The sequence below is a fragment of the Bombus flavifrons genome, chromosome 12 (genome assembly GCF_040668555.2).
Source record: "Bombus flavifrons isolate JBK064 chromosome 12, iyBomFlav1_principal, whole genome shotgun sequence".
In the NCBI taxonomy this organism is placed as follows: Eukaryota; Metazoa; Arthropoda; class Insecta; order Hymenoptera; family Apidae; genus Bombus; species Bombus flavifrons.
In genome coordinates this window covers 7,097,714-7,119,806 of record NC_138453.1, presented here as the reverse complement: position 1 = coordinate 7,119,806, position 22,093 = coordinate 7,097,714, and the positions used below count along the sequence as shown (strand labels likewise).

Sequence of the window (22,093 nt, the reverse complement as noted above, 5' to 3'; positions counted from 1 at the left end):
GATGAACCAGTGAATATAGTAACGCTAAATCCCGTCTTTCCTACGCCCGTACAAAAAAATTCGAACATTCGTTAATTCATTTTACTTTACAGACCTATTCGAAATATACAACAAACATAACAGGGAACGTTTAAACATGTACAATATAGAATTATTCGCAAGGTAACAGCGGCTACTATACATAAAAAAAGAAACATTCGTGAAATGAAATAATCACGATCTTCGTGCTACGTGAATCGACTTTAAATAACTTCGTATCTATACGAAATCGATCGATCAAACGTCCTCCATCTTTTCATAAATTTTCTTTGTTCTTTTCATTTTTTTTTCTCTCTCTCCTTTTATTTCGCTTGCCCATTCATCTTTTATTCGCGACACGATCAATCGTGATACGATAAAACGAGAAAGTGTCTTCTGTTCGAGCTGCCAGCTCGTGAGAATCAACGGTCGTCGTTTTTTCTTTGTTTTTCACTTTTCTTTCTTTTCTTCGGAAATTCGTGACTTTAAAAATAAAAATTAAATGCAGCCGGGAGATACGCGCAACGCATTGTACGTGTGTATAGTGTGTTGTGTTCCTTCGTGTGTGTATTTATAATTATATTTATATTTATATATATAGACTTTTATATAGCACACTATCGATAAACTCATTCATTCGCAGAGTGACGCAATATTCGCAAATCCCTAATGCCTCGACAAAGTTCCATTTTTCTTCCAACTATTTACAGGAGAGTCTTTCTATGTTATATCGTGTCCTTAAATCCATTATACACAATACATGTAGTCTTAGATTAGTAATAGTAGCATTACGTGAAAGCGAGCCCAAAACGGCACCGGTCATACGCGATACATTTCACTTTCTCCATGAACACTTTTCTCTTATAAACGTCTTTTCTTTTTCACTGTTTCCTTATTACATTTTCTCTTATTTTTCACTAACGTCTTCGTTTTCTTTGGCATCCAATGTTCGATGACGCACGCGACAACTACACACACTCGCATACACGCTCGTTCCACGCTTGATCCCTTTCTCTCTCTAATCAGAATGTCTGATCACTCGCGAACGAGAGTTACGGATGTCGAAAGATGATGGATCCGGATTAGAATAGAAAATTGAAGGATGTCTCGTACAGGGGAATTATTATGAAATAATACGCGTGGGCGAAACTTAACTTTGTCCTAAAAGCTAACTATGTTACATGAGGAATGGACAGAGTATCTAACACGCAGGAATGAACGAATCAACAAATTGCAAAGAAAAAAAGAAAAAAAAAAAAAAGAAAAAAGAAAAGAAGAAAGAAGAAACTATAATCGCGACTACTGTGTCTCGTTTAATTTCCAGATAATCGAGCGACACGATCGATGAGTTTGAAATAAATTGAACGAATTTTATTCCGAGCTAATAAAAAATTCACACGATGCTTCTCGCCGTGCTAATATTACTAATTAGAGTCGATCTAATATGGACGTCTCGAGATTAATATCTTTCTAACGGAAATAAAACGGTAAAGATATCAGAAAGACAATATCGATCGATGGGATTCTTACGATTACTGTCGCTCGATAAATGCTGACAACGATCGAACTCCCCCCCCCCCCCCTATTTTTTTCTCGCGATTCTTCGTCACTGACACGCTAAACACAAATCGCCACAGCGACTCAGGAAGAGTCTCTTACGTCGAGCAATTAATACCCTGACAATGTAACGGATCCCCGATTCTTCTAAACCTATCTACACGTTCCCGGGAACGAATTAATTTACAAAAATATTACAAACAAACGTATAGACCATCTGTGTATATATGGCTACAGGTCGAACGGAATAATATCACACACACGATCGTCTCCCGGTCGCTGCGGCGCGATTAAAAACGGCACGCACGATTTTTACATACATTTAGTGGCGTCAACGACCATTGAAATAATAAATTAGATTCGATAGCAGGCGACTCGCCAACGAGTTGCCTTCGGCAAAAATTTCTTTTCGTACCGACCTGAGCACGCTTTCGTTTAAACTTCTGTGTTTATGTATATGTATATGCGCGTGTGTGTTTGTGAGTGTGAACGTGTATGTATCCAGGGGCTCGAAGATCGACGAGTAACGGCCCCCCAAACATTTATTTTCCTCGTTCTTTCGATTTTTGGACGCGACAGTTACCGTCCAGGAAAATTGGACGCAGTCCCATTTCCTAAAAATTCGGAACCGAGCATGATTACGCGGGTTTAAGGAAAGGTTAAGGTTCAATGAGGGTTTGTCTCAAGGATCTGTTGGATAGAAAACGGAGAACAGGGCCATCGACATCTAATTTCCTTATAATTTCCGAGATACGTATACGTATTAATATATGTATATGTATATGCATACATGATAATTTAATTTATTTATAAGTGCGTCCACACACGGCATCCGCTTTCTTCATTTTTTTTGCTTTTTTTTTATTATTATTATCCCATCATTTTTCGTTTGTCCCCTCGATCGTCCTCGATCTCGTTTACTAAACTTTCTTCATCGCTCGATCGATTTTTTTATTTAATTTATTTTATTTTCAATCACTCGTTATTTATCCCTTGAAAGGTCCGAACGATGAAATATCTAATGGGTAAAATGATGAAAATCGTTAGCACGAGCGTGTACGTTCTATCTCGACGTCTATGATCGTCGATCGTTTACGACACTACTTACATTTAATTTCCCCTAAACTATACAGTGATTAGCAACAGAGCAGCGAACGAGTACGCCGGGATCGCGGCCGTGTTTCATACTCGGCACACGTTTTTCTTAAGCTTAGGTTGTCTGATATAAGGGAAAGTACCTTTTCCTTTAGAATCACGTCGGAGGACTTTTGATACTCGCGAAATTCCTAATTTACCACGAACGATATATTTAAGACTAAAGTGTCAGTCACTCCCGCGCGTACCCAGAACACTGCTATCACCACAGCTTCGTTATTTATTCCTTAAACTTAATTCCAGCCTTCTCTATCTGTTCGCCATTCTTATTATTATCTTTGAGACGTTCTGCGTGTTCCATTTAACGCGTCTTTTTTTTCTTCTTCTTTTTTTTTTTTTTGTAACAGTTCGTGTAAGAAATTTCGACTAAGTCAAACGTGATTTCTCCCATAAAGAGTAGATCTTTACGTGATGTGTCTTTTTAATTTTAAAATTAATTTTTATTCGATCAGGATGGATCTACTATATCTTCGAATTGGTCCAAAAAATAGATAGACGCGATTAGTACACGCAGAAACGCAGTCGTACACGTAGGCACCGGCGCGATAACGAAAGTAGGAAACGGGCGAGGACTACTCGGGGACTATAGATAGCACTGTCTTCCCTCTTTTCTTTTTCTCGTGTGTTCGTTAAAGAATTATCGATTAACATTATCCGCCGAGACGCTACGAGCGAGATCGCGGATGCAATTCGTTTCTTTTCGCCCTTATTCGGTTTACAGGCTAATGCAATGTACACGAAGGAGAAAGAGAGAGAGAGCGAGAGAGAGAGAGAGAGAGAGAGAAAGAGAGAGAGAGAAAGAGAGAGAGAGAGAGAAAGAGAGAGAGAGAGAAAGAGAGAGAGAGAGAGAGAGAGTGTTATATGTATATGTATATATATTTTTTATATATATATATATATATGTATATAGAGATATATACGCGGTTCCGAAATGAAACGGAATTGAAGAACAGAAAATACAATCGTTGTTCGCAATTGCTTGAGTAAGGATATGGATCGAATGATCGCGCCGCCTATATCACGATATTCGCCGATTCTCGTTTCGACGTTTCGTCGCGATCGATCACGCACACAGTAGTAGTACGTTTCATATTTTTTAATTTTTTTATTTTTTCTTCCTCTTTTGCCTTTACCTTTAAAGGGCCGCTCGATAAAACGTATCACGGCCTTGGATATGATAAATGGGGATTCTCTTACGAAGGAGGAGCGGAGGGCTGGGTGGTCCTAGGGGCCTTCATCGTCTTCTTCGGAGTCTTTCTCTTCTTCTTCTTCTTCTTCATCTTCGTCAATTTTTTCTTCTTCTTCACTTCTTCGTACACCTTCCTTTTTCCCTCTTCGTTCATCTTACATATTATTATTATTATTATTATTAGTATTATTATTATTATTCGCGCCTCTGGCTTCCCTGGTCTTGGCCATCGATCGATGAGGAAGAGAAGCTACTTCTTCTCGTTCTTCCATCACGATCGTACTTCGACGCGACAGCTCGAACCTATTCGTTCCTCGAGGAACGATACTACGCCTCGATCTGATCTTCCGGGGTCATTATGTCGGGCGCCATCGATAGGTCCTCGGCCATGTCTTCGTCCTGTCCTGAATCGTGCCCGTGACTCTCGGGATACTCCCTCTCGTCCACCTGATCCTCTTCACCCTCTTGCTCCGTCGGCGCGTCAACCAGCTCTCGTTTTATTAATCTCGTGAGCTTGCCCCCCTCCGGGCTCTGGCCCTCCTGCTTTATGTGCACGGCTGGTTCATCCAACGGTGACCTGTCGATTTTGCGGAGAAACTGCTCGGTTACGTGTGCCGACACCATCTTCTTCGAGACGCTATCTTTTTTGAATGCTGTCTTTTTGGTTAGCAGGATCAGGTTTGGGGTTTTTTCATCTTCGGCTTTTTTCATTAACGCGATTGGATGAGATGTTTTTCGGCTGTTTGGTATTACGAGGGTTCGAATAACGCGTTAGAAAGGAGATTTAGAAGGTAGTTAGTAGGGAAATAATTGGTTAAAATGGAATTACGTTGATTACGTGTCTTATGAAACTTAGATGCTTTTACGAGCCAGTGCGATATTGTCAATATGATGAAGAATGTCAAGTACAGAAGTTACCAATACTCATACGTCTCTTTTTAATTGAAACGTTCTATCTACCAAATCGAAGAAAATCAATTCTTGAACCACCTTTGGTTTTCCTTATTCGATTAAAAATCTTTAAAGACAATTTCGTAACCGTGATAATGTACAGTACTGTATGTGGTACACGTAAGGACGTATAGAACAAGTGAAACAGTGCGTTAACACATTCAAGCAGGGCTGTGTATATGTGAAAATCAATTTTTAATTTTCTTTTCTCCACTGTGGTATGTGTTGAGCGAGAAGTTACAAAATTCCACGATTACGAGTATTGCAATTGCAAAATGAAATTTATCTAACAAGGTTCGATATCGCGTATATTAATAACACATCGTTGATTTACTAAACCATAAATAATTGATTTTCAGCGAAATTGGTACGACAGTAGATTATGCCTTATCTATTTTCCATTATTAATAATCGAGAAGAAACCTTTTATTTCTTTTATCCAAGAAGGACATTAGTAGCTACTAATATCGTAAGACAAAATTATTCTGTGTTCTTAAGATTTTGTCATGGATATCTTGTCTAAAAATTTGCAAATATTCAGTCATTTATGAACGATAATTTAGAAGGATCGGAGTAGAAATAGTGATTCGGCATGTTGGAAAGAGGAACGTAAACTTTGCACGTTAAAGATTCACTCACATTAGATCGTTATGGGTTAACACGTGCTCCTTATCGGGACTCGTTGTCGTCGACGTGCACATCGAGTTGTTTAGAAATCCCATATTAGAGTCCCCGAGTGCCGCCTGGAAATACTCAAATTGCATTAGATGGTTAGTCACGAATATTCCGTTCCTTTACCTAATCGTTGAAACTACGAAAGATACGTTATGTCATGTATTGAATTCAATTAATCCACGTTAATTTAACGAAAAAAGGAATTGCTTGTATTTTTTAGACAGTTACCTGGAGATTGGCATTTAATGCGTCACCGTACATTGTCGGGCTGTGCGTCAGGGTTGGACTTTTTGACGGGACACCCCTACATATCGAGAGAGAAAATTTCTATTAGTAATCGTCGAGATTCGCCTATCGATAGTTTCCTGAAATAGAAACGCGTGTATATAAGCACGTTTTTCTTAAATATATATATATTTATTTTATTAAAGTTTGTGTCGATGTATACGGGTGGAATAAATTTCTTTTCTCGAGAATTTAAAGGTTTCAGGTCAAGGGGTAAGGGTACGGGGATACGGGGCGGGTAAAGATAGAGCTTGTGTGTACAATGTGTGCACGTGTGATCGAGTTTCAATATGTAAAGGTATAATAGAAAGAGAAAGAGAAATAGAGAAAATGGAAAGTGAGAAAGAGAGAAGTATAATATGAAAAAATGTACACACGTATATATAATATATAGTAAAAATGTGATAAAAAAAGAATGGAAAAGAGAGTTCGAAAACCCTTACCTATTTACCGGTTACGTTCCTCAGTCGTCCAACGATCAGCTCGGTTGAGATTGAGCGAGGTTAAGATAAAAAATATAGAGGAAAATTGTGAAAAATAGCGCTCCCGTTTCGTTATATCATATATAACCTTTCCTCTAATTAGAAATAAATTATACATCGACTTTTTTATCGTACGAAACGACGTCGTTTGCTTGTAAACGGCTCTCAGGCTTACCTGTGCTTACCCTTTCATAGTTTCCACCAAAATCCTTTGTGAAAGTTCAGGCATCGAGTGCCGACCGAGAAACATGATACTTTTTCCAAACGACGAATGTCGAATGAAAAAAGTAGGCTTTCTCTTGCAAACGATAAAGCGATAAAAAAATATATTCCAAGTGGATTCGACAGATATCACGTTTATTCGAAGTTCAAGCACGATGTGACGATTGCAAGAGAGATTGGTTGCATGCGAAGAAAAATATAGAAAGAATCAAAAGAATGCCTAGAGCCGTTTATCAAGTGACCAAGAGCGCAGTAAGTAAAGAGAAGAAAGTTGTAGTAGTAGAGTAGAGTGAAAGAGAAGAAAGAAGTAATATAGTAGTAGTATAGAGGAAAAGTTGGAAGTGTGTAAGAGAGTATATAAAAAGAGAGAAATAGAAAATACGTTAAAAAATGTTTAAAAAGATGATGATTAAAACAGTAGAGAAAAATTACCGGAAGTTGCAAAGTTAGTACGTTAACGGTGAGGTACCTTGAGTTAGAAGAGAGTGGTCGTAGCGATGAATGGAGAATTCCGTATCATCCGAGATATCTCTTTTTCTTTGCAGTTTGTGACGCTTAATTTACACAATTTACACATGCGCGAGTAGCCCTGACACACATTATCAGTCACACCGAACACCATTCTCACGTTGAAAAAGCGTTCTAAAGGCGGAACAGAAATAGAGAAAACGGTGAACGCCGTAACAGAGATAGAGAGACAGAGGCATTAAAAAATAAACTAAACACATACTTCAACAACGCCTCCTCTCATTAAACGCTAATTAAAAAAGAAAATGACGCAAAAGCGCTTCACCTTCCCTTTACGAACTCTATCGTCAACTTATTTGCGCTATCTATTACTACGCTACAGCCTGTTTCTTTGAAAATAGCGAAACACGAAAAGAAAAAAGAAGAGAAAAAAAGGAAGAAGTAGAAGAAAAAACCCAAAACGATACAACAAACGCTTCGTTCACGCACGGTCGTTGCGAACGAACGAAACAAAAAAAGGAAAAAAAAAATGAAAGGAAATTAATGGCGATGCCGTATCGTAAACCAGCTTGTACAGCGAAACAGAGGGAGAAAAATCTGAAAATGAAGGGTAACGAAACGTTTATCCACGCAAACACTTTCACATTCTCCCAAGACACTGCAAACGCCACTACGTAAGCACCATACAATTATAAGCACAGTGTTTTTTTTTTATCAGTGGTAAGGATAGTCTTACAGGGGATTCTTTTTCTTTTTTCTGTATTTTTTCTTATTTTTTTTTTTTTTTTTGTTTTAATTCTTATGGGAACGAATATTAGGATCCTTGATTATCCATGCGAGCAACCACTAAACACATCAGAGATCCTGCAGCACGGACCAATCGTCCTGTGGCTGGGCTCCTGCAGGATCGTCCAGGATTTAAGCTCTCTCGGGTGTGCTAGAGCCTCGGGCTACGGTACTAGTGAGACGTATACGGGGATGTACTATATGAGGGCTGTTTTGGACGTCACAAGCAGAGGTGCGCAGATTTAAACGTTAACAAGCACCAGCTGTAAATTTTAATTGGACGAAAGCTTGCCTGCCCCCTTGCGTTTACATTGGACGCAACCGACATTCCTTCCTCTTTTTCATTCGTTCCAAATTACCCAAGAAGGTTACATTACGCGTTAATAAAACATTCTTGTTCCAGTCTATCGCACATTGCGCACCTCTGATGAAGATCAAGGAAGGTTTGAACGGGTACTACTTATCCTTAGGTTTCTGAGGAGACGGATTTCTAAGGGCGTTCGAGGCAGGCATGATGCGGAATTCGTTTCCTAGGGATTGGATAAACTGCTTACAGCCACTCCCTGCTGCCTTGGAAGTCATTTTCCAACGAGTTATATTCGAAATTCCAATGTAGAGGATTGCACGAAGAGCGCGGTAACTGCTAAGTAAGTAGAATGAGCCGCTTTGCGTCAGACACGACGTATAATTTATTCACGAACGATGTACTTTCCTATAATTCTAGTTTCACGCGAATAACTTCCAACGTTATTAAAGTAGAAATGAATCGTTTGTTTCTTATTTTTTCTATTGTGTAACAGATAATAGAAGATAACGTGAATGGTCGTTTGATTGGCGATTGAACGACAAAGGCAGCAGGTTCGAGAGGGCGTTTAGTGGTTCGTTCATGTAGGCAACGACCAAGCGAAAACGTCCCGGTCGCCGCGTTACAAGAGAATACCGCGGTAAGGTCAGAACGTCGCGCCAGCCAGCCAGCAGAATTCTAAAAAGTGGTAGTGCTTACTGTGCGGAGAGGTGGGGTGGAGTGGGTGATGGGGTTGGGTCATATTTCCTGGGGCGGCCGCGGGACAGATGCCGCCGCTTTACGAACTCGGCGTCGTCCACCATCCAGAATGACCCGAAGTCGTCCTCATAGCGCACAAAACACTTGTGCAATGATAGATTGGTGCGGATCGCGTTCTGTATACACAGACAAGACCACCAAGAAATAGAGAAAAAGAGAGTAAAAAAGATAAAGGTTGTTTCTGCTTGTTGCTGTTGAAACTTATTTCGTTTGGTTTTTGGTTACGTTTCCTTCCCTTTCTAGCTTCTACTTTTTTTTTTCGTTTCGATTTTCCTTTTGTCTTTCGTTTTTTCTTTTTTTTTTTTTTTGGTAATTATTCTGCTGAGCTCTACGCTCTTCTCCTTTCTGCGTACGTTCTTAAAGCGTCTAACGAAAAACGTTGCCCTCGAGTGGCACGACCGTTTCTCGAACGTAAAACGATCGCGACTCTCGATCTCATGCACGTGTCGTATTATCTCGTAAAAACGTGAGACGAGATCACGAGCAGTTAATAGCTCGTAATTAGCCTCGTCGTCTTCTCCTACCCAGTAGGGATTCGATGATCGAGCAAGGCCCCCGACTCGATCGAATCCCGGCGTCCCAGAGAATAACAAAGACAGCACAGACTCGCAAAGAAGGGGGTAGAGAATAAAAAAACAAACGTAAAGTAATATACGTAGTAAGACGATTTTCCTCTCACTACCTGACCAAGTGCAATTCAGCGGTTCTCACTCTGCACTGGCATATCCCGCATCCGGCTTCCGGGTATTCGAGACTAGACTCGGGCCAGAGAGACTTTGGCCCTGCCAATTCTCGGTCGGTTAGTCGCTGCAAAGCCCACATGCTTGTTAAAAAGCACACACCACGGTTTTCTACGGTACTCTTTCACACAAGAGCAAAATGAAGTCGGCCACATTCGCACAATCACTCCCGTCTGCTCCTTTCCTCCTCCTTCTCCTCCACCTCATCGTCGAATTTCACGATCTTCGAACACACATCCTTTCAACACGTTCTCACACTTCATACTGACGGCTACCATCGCACACGAGAGACGGGCAAGTAAAAAAATCACACGCACGAGGGACCAAACACAATACAAAGCTAATTTCCCGAGTACAATTCGTGAAAAAGAATTCTATCTTTCTATTTTTCCTATTTGTGGATGAGGATTTTGTTGAGAAACTGAGTTTGAAATTGTATAAGAAGGAAAAAGCATTCGTCTTTTTTAATCGTTCAATTTTAAAAGATCAAAGTTTCCGCGCGTTCTATGAAATACACGAAATTTGGTATGTGCGTTGGTTTTTTAGAAGAATGAAATTTGAACGATTGTATCTCGGGAAGCACGATGTTAGCAGAGACAGACGTACGGACAAACGACGCAAGCGAATTACAGATAATACAGATTATCATGGCGTACACAGGTGTATGAGAAAAAAGAAATGGTTTATATATACACACACGCACACAAATCTATACGTATGAGAAATGCGCACGCATGAGGTACACAAAAGGTCTGGAAACATACCTACAGAAGATATACTAGGTATATACGTATTTAAAAAAGTGAGGATAGGGCACGATATGTAGGTAATCAAGAAATATATATATCGTACACAGATAAACAAATGCACAGAAGAGCGTGCGTGTATGTGCGTATACATACATATGAGGCTTGCGCACGCACGCGTTATGCGAGCGTACACAGATTAAAAAAACCTTATTAATATGTATATATATAAATAGCTATGAAAAATACGTGAATATATATGTAAAAGAAGCTATATATATAAATATGTATACATATAAAAAATAGAATATTAAACACTATTAAATATTTATAAATGTATATATAGAAATATCGATATATATATAATGTATATATATAAAAATGTATAAAAAGACGTATATTAATATATATATATATAAAAGTTAAAAAGATAGTAAAAAACTTGACAAGTATAAACATGAATGGGCGTGGGAAAATGGGGTTAGCGGTACGAGTATGTAATTAGAGAGTAAAAGCGAATAAGTGAGAGAGTATTGTATAAATATATCTATATAAATATCTATATAAATATGTAAAAAGACAGAAGACAGAAGAATATTTAGAAATATAAAAATATATATATTATTATATTAAAAAACAAAGAGGGGGGAACACAAGGGATGTAAGGAGAAGAAGATATAAAGAGACAGGATGCGACCGAGGCCGATTATTTCGGATTGTGGTCTGAAACCGGTTTTTGTTGTTGGTAGAACCATTTTGAGAGGGGGTACCAAGGGGGAAGATTATTATAATGAATATATCGATAGAAAAAGATAGAAAAAGATAAATAAGATATATATATAATATATGTCGTAAATATATATATAGAGGTAAATAGATCTATAGAGACGTAGTAAAGAGTATAAAAAACGCGGCAGTAGAATTTTTTTTGTCGGTGGGACGGGGGCAACGTACCCGGTCGTGCTGCAAGCGCGTTGAGGACGTCTCTTGTAAAACTCCACTTCGTCCACCGTCCATACGGCGCCTTTCACGTTTTCGACTCGCATGAAACATTTGTGGAGAGACAGGTTGTGTCGCACTGCGTTCTATACAAAATAATACACAGACTAAATAAGCAACGCAAAAAACGAACGAAGCCAACTCAATCGCGAGGCCGGCTGTCGATCGGGGAACACGATTCGATGGCGTGTAATTTTTCTGTATCTTTTTTGGCTTTTCTTTTCTTTTTTTTTTTAATACAGGCGGCATTCCGTCATCCCCGGCGTCGGATGACGACGACGACGACGACGACGACGACGACGACGACGACGAAGACAACGATGGCGACGATGACGACGATGATGATGGTGATACAACCGATACACGCTGAGATGAGACGAGGATGGATGAGATTTTCTTATCTGTCTCGGAGAAGGTAAAGGATTACGAGACTCTTTCTCTATTATCTCTGTTGGCTCTGATTTAGACAAGCTGTATCGTGTCTTTTTGTGAAGGAACATGTCTATAACTTGCAGGCTATCACTTTAATACACTCCGACTGTAATAATTGGCAGGAATAATAATACGCGCTAATAGAAAATAAAATCGTGGAAAATTTAAAGTGGCAGCCTGTCTTTAACTTGAAGTTTAAGAAACGGCTCAAACGAACCGCTCGAACAGAACAGGAAAGCACCGGGAAGAACCGAGAAACTGATTGATGAGTGAATTAGTAAATAACGTCGTGTGTGAGTAGCAAAGGATACCCGGCGATGGTCGCGCAATGACAAGGCCGTAAGAGGACATAACGAACCAAAACGATTAATCGAAAGATACACGGTATAATGTGGCATTCCTTTATCGTTAATGCACAGCTAGTCATCTAAGTCTAGGGGCAACGACAACAATCATACATGCCGCAGGGCCGTACAAAATTCCAAAAGAAGTAAAAAAAAAAAAAAAAAAAGAAAAGGAAAATCAGAAAAAAAATGAAAAAAGTATATAGGTGTAAGAAATTTAGGAAGAACTGTACGAGAAGATCGCGTCGAAGGTTACGACCTCCGCTGACGTGGAAAACGTGGATCCTGTGACGTTGAATCTGGCTGCCTCCTCTCTGTCTGATAGCCGTTGTTAAACCTGTGGTTGCTTTGAAAATTTTCAGATACACATAACCATGCGAGGCGAAGCTTCATGGCAAACGTCGATTACTTCCACGCTCACTCGCACACACGCAAAAAACACACGCGCGCGCGCACTCTTGCCAACAAGCGTATCATATGTTATCATATTACGATTTAATTGTGATTTATCGCCGTATGATTTCAGTCAGAAATTACATTATTGCAATATCGTGTCAGATCATTGTTAAGTCCCAATTAGAGTAACAGTCTCCCAAGAAGATTTTAATTACGGGCTGCAAGACTATTGGCTAAGAAAGGATACGATGGAAAAACAGAAATCATTCTGATAAATGACAAACGAATCGCAATACGACGTAATATTTCACATGTTACCGAGTCTCCCCCTTAAATCGGGAAAGCAACACAATTATCGTTACCAGCTCGTCTGCTTGGCACATCACTTAGCCTGTTAATTCAAATTAATACGTAAGATTATCTGAGATTCTTGAAAGCTCATCCTTTCTAGTTAAAACGCATTCAGCTTAATCTGCTCGTAAATGCAAATTGCACGACCAGTCATTTCGTCTTTGTGACTTGCAATCAAACGTTGCATAACTCGTGCCACGCTGAGTTCATCCATTTAGAGGAGAAAATTATTTTAGACTTCCTAAATGCATGGCAGCGCGGCGGATTTTTGCATCCGAATCGTTCGAGGACATTTTCACGAAATTTTCCCGATATTTTCACGCTTCCGATCAATTATTTACGCCGAAGATTTTTATAATTCAACGTGATCACTTCTATAATAAAATAACATCCTCGAATCGTTCTTCTGAAACGAGATTGAATGTTCGATATTCGAATATTCGAATGAACTGAAACACTCGTTTCGAGAAAGAATCGAACTTTAAATTCGATGACCGTCGTACCTTCATTTTTCTTTGATCTTTTACATTTCTCTGCATCCTGCTTAACGCTTGTTATATTTTTCCTTTATTATAGTCAAAAGATATACCTTCCACGTTGCTGCGTTGCGCCGAAAGTAGCAGAATGTGTTTTGAAACCAGTTGTAGATCTCGTTCAGCGTCAATTGTTTTTCCGGCGACTCGATGATCGACTGTGAAAAAAAGAAAACAGAAGAATTCCCAAAATTCAATTTATCATTTTACAAAGATGGGAGGTGTAAAGTAATCCTCACCGGTTTTTTTTGAGTGTTCCTTTGAAAATTAAATCTAAAAGGGGGCGCTCTTAGGGGACAATTCATTCGATATCTGAATTAATCAGAACGCTAAAGGAATATGTCTAATGCGTATCGAATGGTTCACTCACCTGTCTGATTAATGATGCATACGTGAACGGCGGTCTGACATCGGCGTTCTTGTAAAATTCCCTATTTCGTTGAATTTCTGAAATATACCAAGAAGCTTCGCTTGTTTCATTTTCCAAAACGTAATGAGTATGAAAACGGCAAGAGTTACGCGGAACCCTTACGCGGCCGAGGGGTAAAAGTTCATCGACACCATCTCTTTTCGCGTGTCTCAGACGATTACTTAGATTTACAACTAACAAGCAGTACGCTAATGTTTCAAGCACCGTTTAAAGAGATGGTTGTCAGAAAAATTCTTAGAAAAGCCATTATTTGAAAACGTTATGTGTTCATATTTTTGATTTTTGTTGCAAAATTAATTCGCGGCACTTAGTTCTTTTCTATTCTTTTTTCCAAACAAAACAATAAATAAACAATTCGTGACGTTCGTGTGAAACGAAAGGGGATCAGCTTGTATTCGATCGCATGCTCAGAAAACAAATATCGAATCAAAACTATGTACGACATTCTTAAAACTAGATCAAAGATTAAGCAAGAAGCGATTGGATATGATTTAGGGTAGATAGAAACGGATACTTCTTGTCAGGCCTCGTTCATCCCTCTTTGCAGAAAATCGGGGATGACGATTGAAGTATCTGAATCTCTATTCTACAGGGCAGGAGAGGAGTAAGGGGATTGAAAGAGGTGAAAGTTTTCTTCCTGCATGCAAAGGGTGCACCCTTTAAGAAAATCCTTAAAGCCACCAAAGGAGCGTGGAAAGAAGGTTGACAGTACCTTGTTGGACGTCAAGGCCAGCACGCTCCAGCATGTAGGGCAGCCCTACACGGTGGGGAGGGCGGGCAGCACAAGAAATAAGGAAACAACAGAAGCATCGGTAAGAAAGAAGTTCGAACTGGCGTACGTTTAGAAATTCATTAATTTTTGTTCGTTTTCTTTTTTTTTTTTTTTTTTGTTTCTTGTTTTATGCTCGTTTATATCTTTTATTGTTTTCTTTCTTTTTGGTTTATTCTGACTTTTATTCTTGGTTTGATTGTTTTACACCTTTCGCACTCTATGTACCTATTAGATTCGTCGCCAACAAGGTTTCGAACACTGTAGCTCACGTGACATTGTTGCTACCGTGAATAAATCTGTGCGTGTGATAGAGTTTACAATAGGAAAAAAGGCACGAGATCAAGAGAGGACCGTAAAGAGCATTTGCTACAGGATTTTCTTTTCGTCGGGGCATAGTTGACAAGGACGAGCCGGGAAATGCTTTTTAAAATATTGTTTCTCAATTCGAAGCATAAATTCACTATCATATTCAGTGAAATTATGTTAACTCAAGTGTATACGGCTTTATTCGTATCTTTTTAGATTAAGATTAAGAAATAAATTGGCGAGCGAGACAAAAATAGCATTTCGCGGGTCGCACGTTTCCCCGACTGAATTTTGGTTAAGTCGTTACCTTCGTTAATATCTATTCCAGATCTATCGACGGCTACTCTGCGCCTTACAGTGCCCTCGTCATACAGTCCTACGAATAGTATTCAATTTCTGAATTTACATATCTTTCGTTTCACCTTTCTCAAGACGATATTTTAATCCTTTCTTTCCTTATACACATATCTCTTAAACTTACATATTTGAAAAATGGTTCTTTCAATAAACCGTTAATGAATCTCATCGACAATTATCCATATTACTTTTAATTTGATTACCGGTATCTTTTGTATGCTAACCACTTTCTTTATCGCAGGTAAAACGGAAGAACGCACAACTTCAACAATGTCAAACACGATTTTTCGATACTCCTGACCGGTCCATGACAAGAAACTTACTAATCAGAAATACGTGAAAGATAGAATATAATCGTGAAAGTAAAAGATGACAGAAAATACGAGATGACCTTACCTCCTGCCAAGGAAAGAGCGGATTTATCACTGATACGTCGTCTGATGGGCCCTGCCATGCTCGGCATCGTTGGCATCGTAGGCATGCTACCTGGCATGTTCGGCAAAGGTGGCATCCCAGACATATTTGACATGTTGGGAATAGGTGGCATAGGCGCACCACCTGCTGAAGGTGGCAGCTGTCCACCTGCTGGCGACCTGACCGCCGACACCAATGCGGACATCGAGACTGGAGACACTTGAGAGACGCCGAAGTTCGGCGGTGGTTGGCTCATTAGGGCGGTTGAGAGATTTAACTTTGGTATACTTGAACCCGTCTGAAAAAGGAATGAGACGTTGTATACTTGGAGAAAGTATTTAGAGCCATTGTTTGGAGGATTTCGACGACTCTATCGACGTTTTTTAATTCTTTAATAAACCTTAAATGAACGATCATTTTGTAGAATTCATCAAGCTTTTTGGTTACTCTTGCACGCATGTGTATTTTGTCACAAACCTATAGGTTTAGTTTCTTACAGGTTATTAACACATACGTTTATGCTTAATTTTTCTTTGAATTTCTCTCAAACATCTGATATCATGAAATGCAACAAATATCGTAATGAATAAATATTTCCGAGTGTATGAAATCCTTTGACGAGCAATCCATAAACTCGGAAGCCATAAACTGAAAAATATAACAATGTATTATATTTTACACAATACTACAATAATGTATTAGGCTTTCAAGTCAGCCTTGAATTTGAAATCAGATAATAAAGCTGAAAAACTACTGTACACATACGCTGCTGATTAATTTGACTTTTTAGGAATTACGAGAAAAAGGAGAGAATAAAATAACATTATCTTTTTCTGTAGTCTTGATAAATCCTATTAAAAAAGTTGAAATACACTTTTTTATACAATTAAAGGTATCTGCTTAATGTATAAGAGGAAAAAGAAGAACGTGTAGAGCTATCCCCGGTAATATAATTCGTTACAGCATATCCATTGTTTTATGCCGATTTATAAAAAGTTATAATAAGGTTGGAAGTTTCTTTTTTATTAATGAACAAGTCACATTCGAATATGTTGATACGAAATATATTCCAGCAGTACGGTCTCGATATCAGAGATGATCCGAGCAGAGTGTGGGGGAAGGGGGCGGCTCCTCCCTTTCGCGTTAAAATAATTAAGTCGGCCAGAGAGGACGAGCCACGCAGCCGCACGGAGAGAGGGCTAATGCGATATTGGTATTCTCCGACTGTCGGACTTGTTAGAGGTTTTAATTAAGGCGATATAAAATCAACGAGGACCCGATGAATTATTAATGCAAACTTTATGTATAAATTAGCGAGTCTACTCGGCGGCGCGTTAAAACTGAAACTGGCGTTGTTGTTAGCCGCGGCGAGAGCTCGTAAAATTCTCCGAGCGCCGTGAAAATCTGGCTTTACGACTACCGAACGGTGCTGCCAGAAGAGTTTACCATCCCGACACGATCGTTAGGAAACGTTTTTCCGGATTCTGGCCCCATACAGCGTTCGTTCCACGTACCGAACCGCATAACCTACCACCTTACGATTATTGCTATCCATATCGCTCGTATATGACTTGTACCATCCCTATAATTTACGCTGACATATTGTTTTTCTCCTGGTAACTTTCGATCGAACAGTTTCTAATGGCTACTTTACGAGAGTCCTTATTGCATCGAGCACAGCTTGGACAGCGCTATACAGAAACTGCTTCAATATGCAAAATTTGGAATTTTATTATTTAATGTATTCTATAACGATCATGTTTGGTAATGCGAAGACTCACCGATGACTCGGAGGACTTTGGTGGTTCGGGGGAAGCCATTTGTTTCGCCACGTGCAGATGATGCATCATGGCGGTTAGCCGGTCCCGTTCCTTCTGCAACTGAATTTCTAGCTGCGAGACAACTTGCATCTGAACCCTGGCCTGCGCCGTCGATCTGTCGTCCAGCGTGTGCTCCGTGTTCAAGTGCCTGTAGTATCGTTCAAAAAGTTACTTTCAGTTCATTCTCTTTTAATTCGCACAATCATCATTGATATGTAAATGGTAAAGAATTTAATCTCGATATATTTCGTTTACTTTCTTCATTACGTAATTCCATATAATTCGACTTTAAGATGTGAAATTTCCAGTCAAACGTGATTTCTTTTTTCTTAAGGATTCGTGTTATCTTTATTGTTATTACTAGAAATCGCTTAATAGGTAAATGGTAAATTTCCGCATCAACTCTGAAGACTTACTACTTACACCGGAGAATTATTCGAGAACCCCTCCCTTCACCGCGAATCCTCCAGCGAAGACTAATGAAATTATGTCGCGAACAATGTCGGGTCGTTTACGGGGAAATCAAAGCTTCGCCGCGTTACAAAGAAACGTTTGTCTCTGGCCGTGGTGAATCTTATCCCACGGGACACCGAAAGAATCGAGTTCCACGATGGTCTGAGGGTTGGCAACGAGATTCCGTATTTAAGAATTTCCGTAATCCTTCTTCGTCGCCGGCCGGTGTATCGCGAAGGGTAAAAGAGGGTGAAGAAAGGAAAAAGAGGGAGAGAGGTTGGTTAAGACCAAGAATACGGGAAGGTCCAACGGGAAGAGGCGCAGGGGACAGGAGGAAGGGGATTAGACCGAGAGGCATAACGATGCGGTCGAATGTCGTGAATATTAATGAGACAAAGGTAATTAGCGTTTTCCTTTTTTTCTCGTCCTTTTTTAAGTAACGGCTTGTTTGAGGGAGTTTGCGGCGACGAGCCTCGTGATTACTAAGGGATTCCCGTCGACCGAGGGAGGCAAATGCTGCCTCTGCTTTGAGACCGATGAAGAAGGTGCCGGATGTCAATGAGATACGCTGACTCGAGCGATTTTTCTACACTTCCTCGAGCCAACCCCTCGCGAGTAGCGCCTTCTCTTAACTCATTCCACTGGGCGAAATTGCCGACTTTATTCTTCGCCGGTTCTCCTCTTTCTCTGCCAGCCCAAGAATCACTGTCTATCCCAACTGCGCTGGGATTTACCTACTTTCCGGTTATACATCGCGGGTCTCAAATAGCCAAATCGGTTGTTAACGTCGGTGGATTAAAAATGCTCGAAGCTTATGTTGTCAATATGCTTGCCCGTTTCGAAGAAATAGAATTAACCCTTTGGCAACGTGGTAATACAAATATAGTATTAATAAATTCCTTCTTAAACGACCGATTTAAAATTATGGTATCGTAAGTTAAGATTTTAAATGTTTCAATGTTTAAAAGGATCTCCCATTTAATGTCATAATTAATGAGATTTCATTACTAAATAATTTTATTTCTTGTCGCGATACGTTTTCATGTCTTTCCAGAAGTTATTTTCTAATTATCGATTAGATAATCGGTCAGAGGATTGACAAGAGCGATCGACTTCAAATCCCACGATTACTATTATAGCGATAAAACGGTGGAAATTTGAGAAATTTGAGGACTCACTTAAGGAATGCTTGATAGTCTTCACAAATAACTTCACAGCCTGGCCACTTGCAGACCCCATGGCCGTACAGGGGATGAACCTTGTCGTTGGAGGAAACATCCAGCGGTTTCTCGTCCAGAGGAGTGGTTCCGTTCATCTCCGACCGCCGACTCGACACTGTCGAATTGAGAAGTCCTGCGATAGTCCGGAAACGAACGTCGCATTTTCCAAGTACAAGCAAAAGAAAGAACAAAAAGTATGTGGAAAGGTGGTAAGAGGAAGGTGACGAAAGGGAACGATATCGAGAATACGAAGGGAAATTCGACTCTCGGTCGTTGATGGATCGTGGAGAATTTCTGTTTACCATTGAGTCCAGCCACGGATTTTGGAACGTTCGAGTTCTGGTGGGTTTCCGGACCATCCGATGTGTCCGATTTCCACATTGGTAGACCTTCGCCAGGTTGAAGACCTGTCAAAAATTTCGCACATATTTTATTAATAATCTTTTGAATACTTAAAATTACAAAAATTCTAACAATCTAATACTGAGCAGGGAATATAGAAAAAATTAAAGTGTTTTGATATATTTACCCCATATATTGTAATGTGTTATTCTGTCTGGACTTCTAATAAAGTGTTTATTTATTTGTTTAATCGTTTATTTAACGACCAGCTTATAAGGAGCACAATTATATGTGTAGGTAAAATGCGTGATCATTCTACGCGAACAAAAGCATTTCGTCAAAGGAAACAAAGATTGAAAATTAAATTACGTATAAATGTCAAAAAGATCGAAATAGATCGATTAAGTGCAATTAGCTCACGCTAATCCATGAGCTCCAGCCTTGAAAACAGAAAGAGCCATTTCTAGTCTTGCTCGTACGACATATGCATCAAATATTTAAAACTATGATAAAAAAAAGTACAAAATAGTACAGAAAAATAGAGAATTAAGGAAATGGCATAAATAACACGTACAACGTGGAAAGAACATCACTTCCCATCTTTCGTTTGCAATTTTTCCTCAAATAATACAAGTTTATTTCAAAGCGTGAATTTTCAAATCGAAAGCACGAAGAGCATACGTGAACGAGGTTCTGTCACTTTCCTGGCCCTATTATTCCACCCTTCCTCCTCGGTTCCTGTACGCGCGTCAGAAAGAAAAACATGGTCGGAACGAGATCCGACGCAACCGAAACACTTCTGCGCGGAAAGTTTTGCCCAGGGTGAAGTAGAAAATGAGAAAGTGCAGAGGGAGGGAGATTACCTGACGGGATGGTCTTGGGGTTGACCCGATGGATTGTTGTTTAAACGAAGCTTCGACATTCGGAAGCTTACTTCGGAAATTACGCGTTCTACGTATGTACCTAATAAAATTTACTGTAGCTTTGCTTACTCTTAATGATAGCCTCTAAATGTTCAAAGTATAAATTGCTTTTAGGAAGAATAACACAGAAGCTTCTAAACTCGCTTTAGTTTTAGAATTGCATTCTAGTTTCAACAAAGAAGAAGATTTCTAATATTTTAAGTAAATCTCTAACATAAAGTTTCGAATGAAGAACGATCCTTTCATATTTTCCACTTATTGGGAGAATTTTTTAAATACAATAATAATACTGTGTCATTGTATCGAAAACGATTGGAAACATGCAACAGCATTAAGAAATTCTGTTCTATCAATTCTGAGTTTATCGATGAGTTCACTGGCAAACTGTGGAAATACTTTTCTCTCATTTTGCTATTCTTCTTTTCTTTCTAATATTGCAACTCTCTAAAATTTCTACCATAATTAATAATAATATTCCTACCTGAAGAAGGATTGTGACCCTGAAGACCCAGACCCTGTTGAAGAAGGTATTGACTCTGCGTAATCTGTAGCTGCTGTATGAGGCGTTGTTGTTGAAGCGCCAGTTGTTGAAGCGGCGCAGACGCCTTCTTTTTGTCAGCCGTTTGTAGCAAATGCGTCTGTTGAATGACATTAAGCTGCAATTGTTCCTGCAGTTGCTGTATCGCCTGCTCCAACTTCTTCCTGCCTAGCTCCGCAAACTGGTGTTGATGCTGTAAGCATTTCGACAAACAGCCGTAAATTTGCTCGTTAAAATTCTCCGCGATTTACACACCTTATAACAACACTGGAAAACGAGGAACTTGTTGGGGAAAAAAATTTCACGTTGGAGGAAAAAGAAAAAAATTGAAGGGTGGAAAAGTTGCATCTTGACGCTGCTGAATAAATCTCAGACGCGGATAATTCGCAGGGGGAGGCAAGAGAAAGACAGGGGGCAGTTGATGGGTAGCCAGAAGACAAACAACGAGACACAACGGCTGATGGCGATGCTTAATTGCTTACCTCGTCCCCTCTGCGTTCATTCTCCGTCTTTTCTAAGCCTGGAGGATATTTTAAAACAAACTCACCGAAGTAGGCACGCCTTATAGTATCATAGTACAAACGAAAACTGCGCCATTAACGAGACACGACAAGGTTTTATTAAAGGAGTTTTATTTTTTCTCTCTATATATAGAAATAGTAGATGTCACCTCATGATGACAATGATCAAAGAGCGCTAAATTCTCGGTAATTGAGATCGTCTTTCGCGCGAGCTCTCGCAATAATCTGTTCGAGTGGACTGTCTAAATTTGTAGAGTAAAGCATACCGGTCAGGCCAGGCCGCTAAATAAATATTTGATGCCTCTATCGAAGCTATTGAGCCTGTGTGCGAACCTCGTATGACGATATGTATTTGCGTTAAAACGTTCTTTGTGCTGTTTATGGGTAACGTGCAAGAACGGTTCTACGTAGATATTCGAAAATTATCGATATTAAAAAAATTCAACGAGTAAACACTGGTTATAGAAAGTGTTTCTATCTTTATTTTCTAGTAGAAGGTCCCTTCATTGATTCTACATTTCATTTTATTACATTTTTGCGGTCGTATGGAACTACTAAATGATACGAAAATTGATACATTTAAATCTAATTAAGTAGCTGTAAGG

At 39.5% G+C, this 22,093-nt stretch overlaps 1 protein-coding gene across 22 annotated transcripts in view; it reads right to left on the bottom strand.

The window, feature by feature from the left end:
• Nucleotides 1-320: 320 nt before the first annotated feature.
• FoxP (forkhead box transcription factor P) overlaps nucleotides 321-22,093 on the bottom strand; it is a 245,191-nt gene continuing 223,418 nt past the window's right edge. For 12 of the 22 annotated variants that reach the window (XM_069125045.1, XM_069125030.1, XM_069125047.1 and 9 more), the window contains 12 exons: nucleotides 20,911-21,160; nucleotides 19,467-19,571; nucleotides 19,123-19,297; nucleotides 17,453-17,639; nucleotides 15,654-15,969; nucleotides 15,208-15,276; nucleotides 13,763-13,839; nucleotides 13,449-13,550; nucleotides 8,792-8,967; nucleotides 5,774-5,849; nucleotides 5,510-5,622; nucleotides 321-4,496 (listed from right to left, as the gene is read on the bottom strand). In XM_069125045.1, the coding sequence (XP_068981146.1) occupies nucleotides 4,247-4,496; nucleotides 5,510-5,622; nucleotides 5,774-5,849; nucleotides 8,792-8,967; nucleotides 13,449-13,550; nucleotides 13,763-13,839; nucleotides 15,208-15,276; nucleotides 15,654-15,969; nucleotides 17,453-17,639; nucleotides 19,123-19,297; nucleotides 19,467-19,571; nucleotides 20,911-21,160 (1,896 nt within the window). In that variant the 3' untranslated portion in view covers nucleotides 321-4,246. Of the gene's footprint in view, nucleotides 4,497-5,509; nucleotides 5,623-5,773; nucleotides 5,850-8,791; nucleotides 8,968-11,291; nucleotides 11,423-13,448; nucleotides 13,551-13,762; nucleotides 13,840-14,534; nucleotides 14,580-15,207; nucleotides 15,277-15,653; nucleotides 15,970-17,452; nucleotides 17,640-19,122; nucleotides 19,298-19,466; nucleotides 19,572-20,910; nucleotides 21,161-22,093 lie in introns of all 22 variants that reach the window. The other 10 variants (XM_069125031.1, XM_069125033.1, XM_069125034.1 and 7 more) reach the window with 10 other exon arrangements.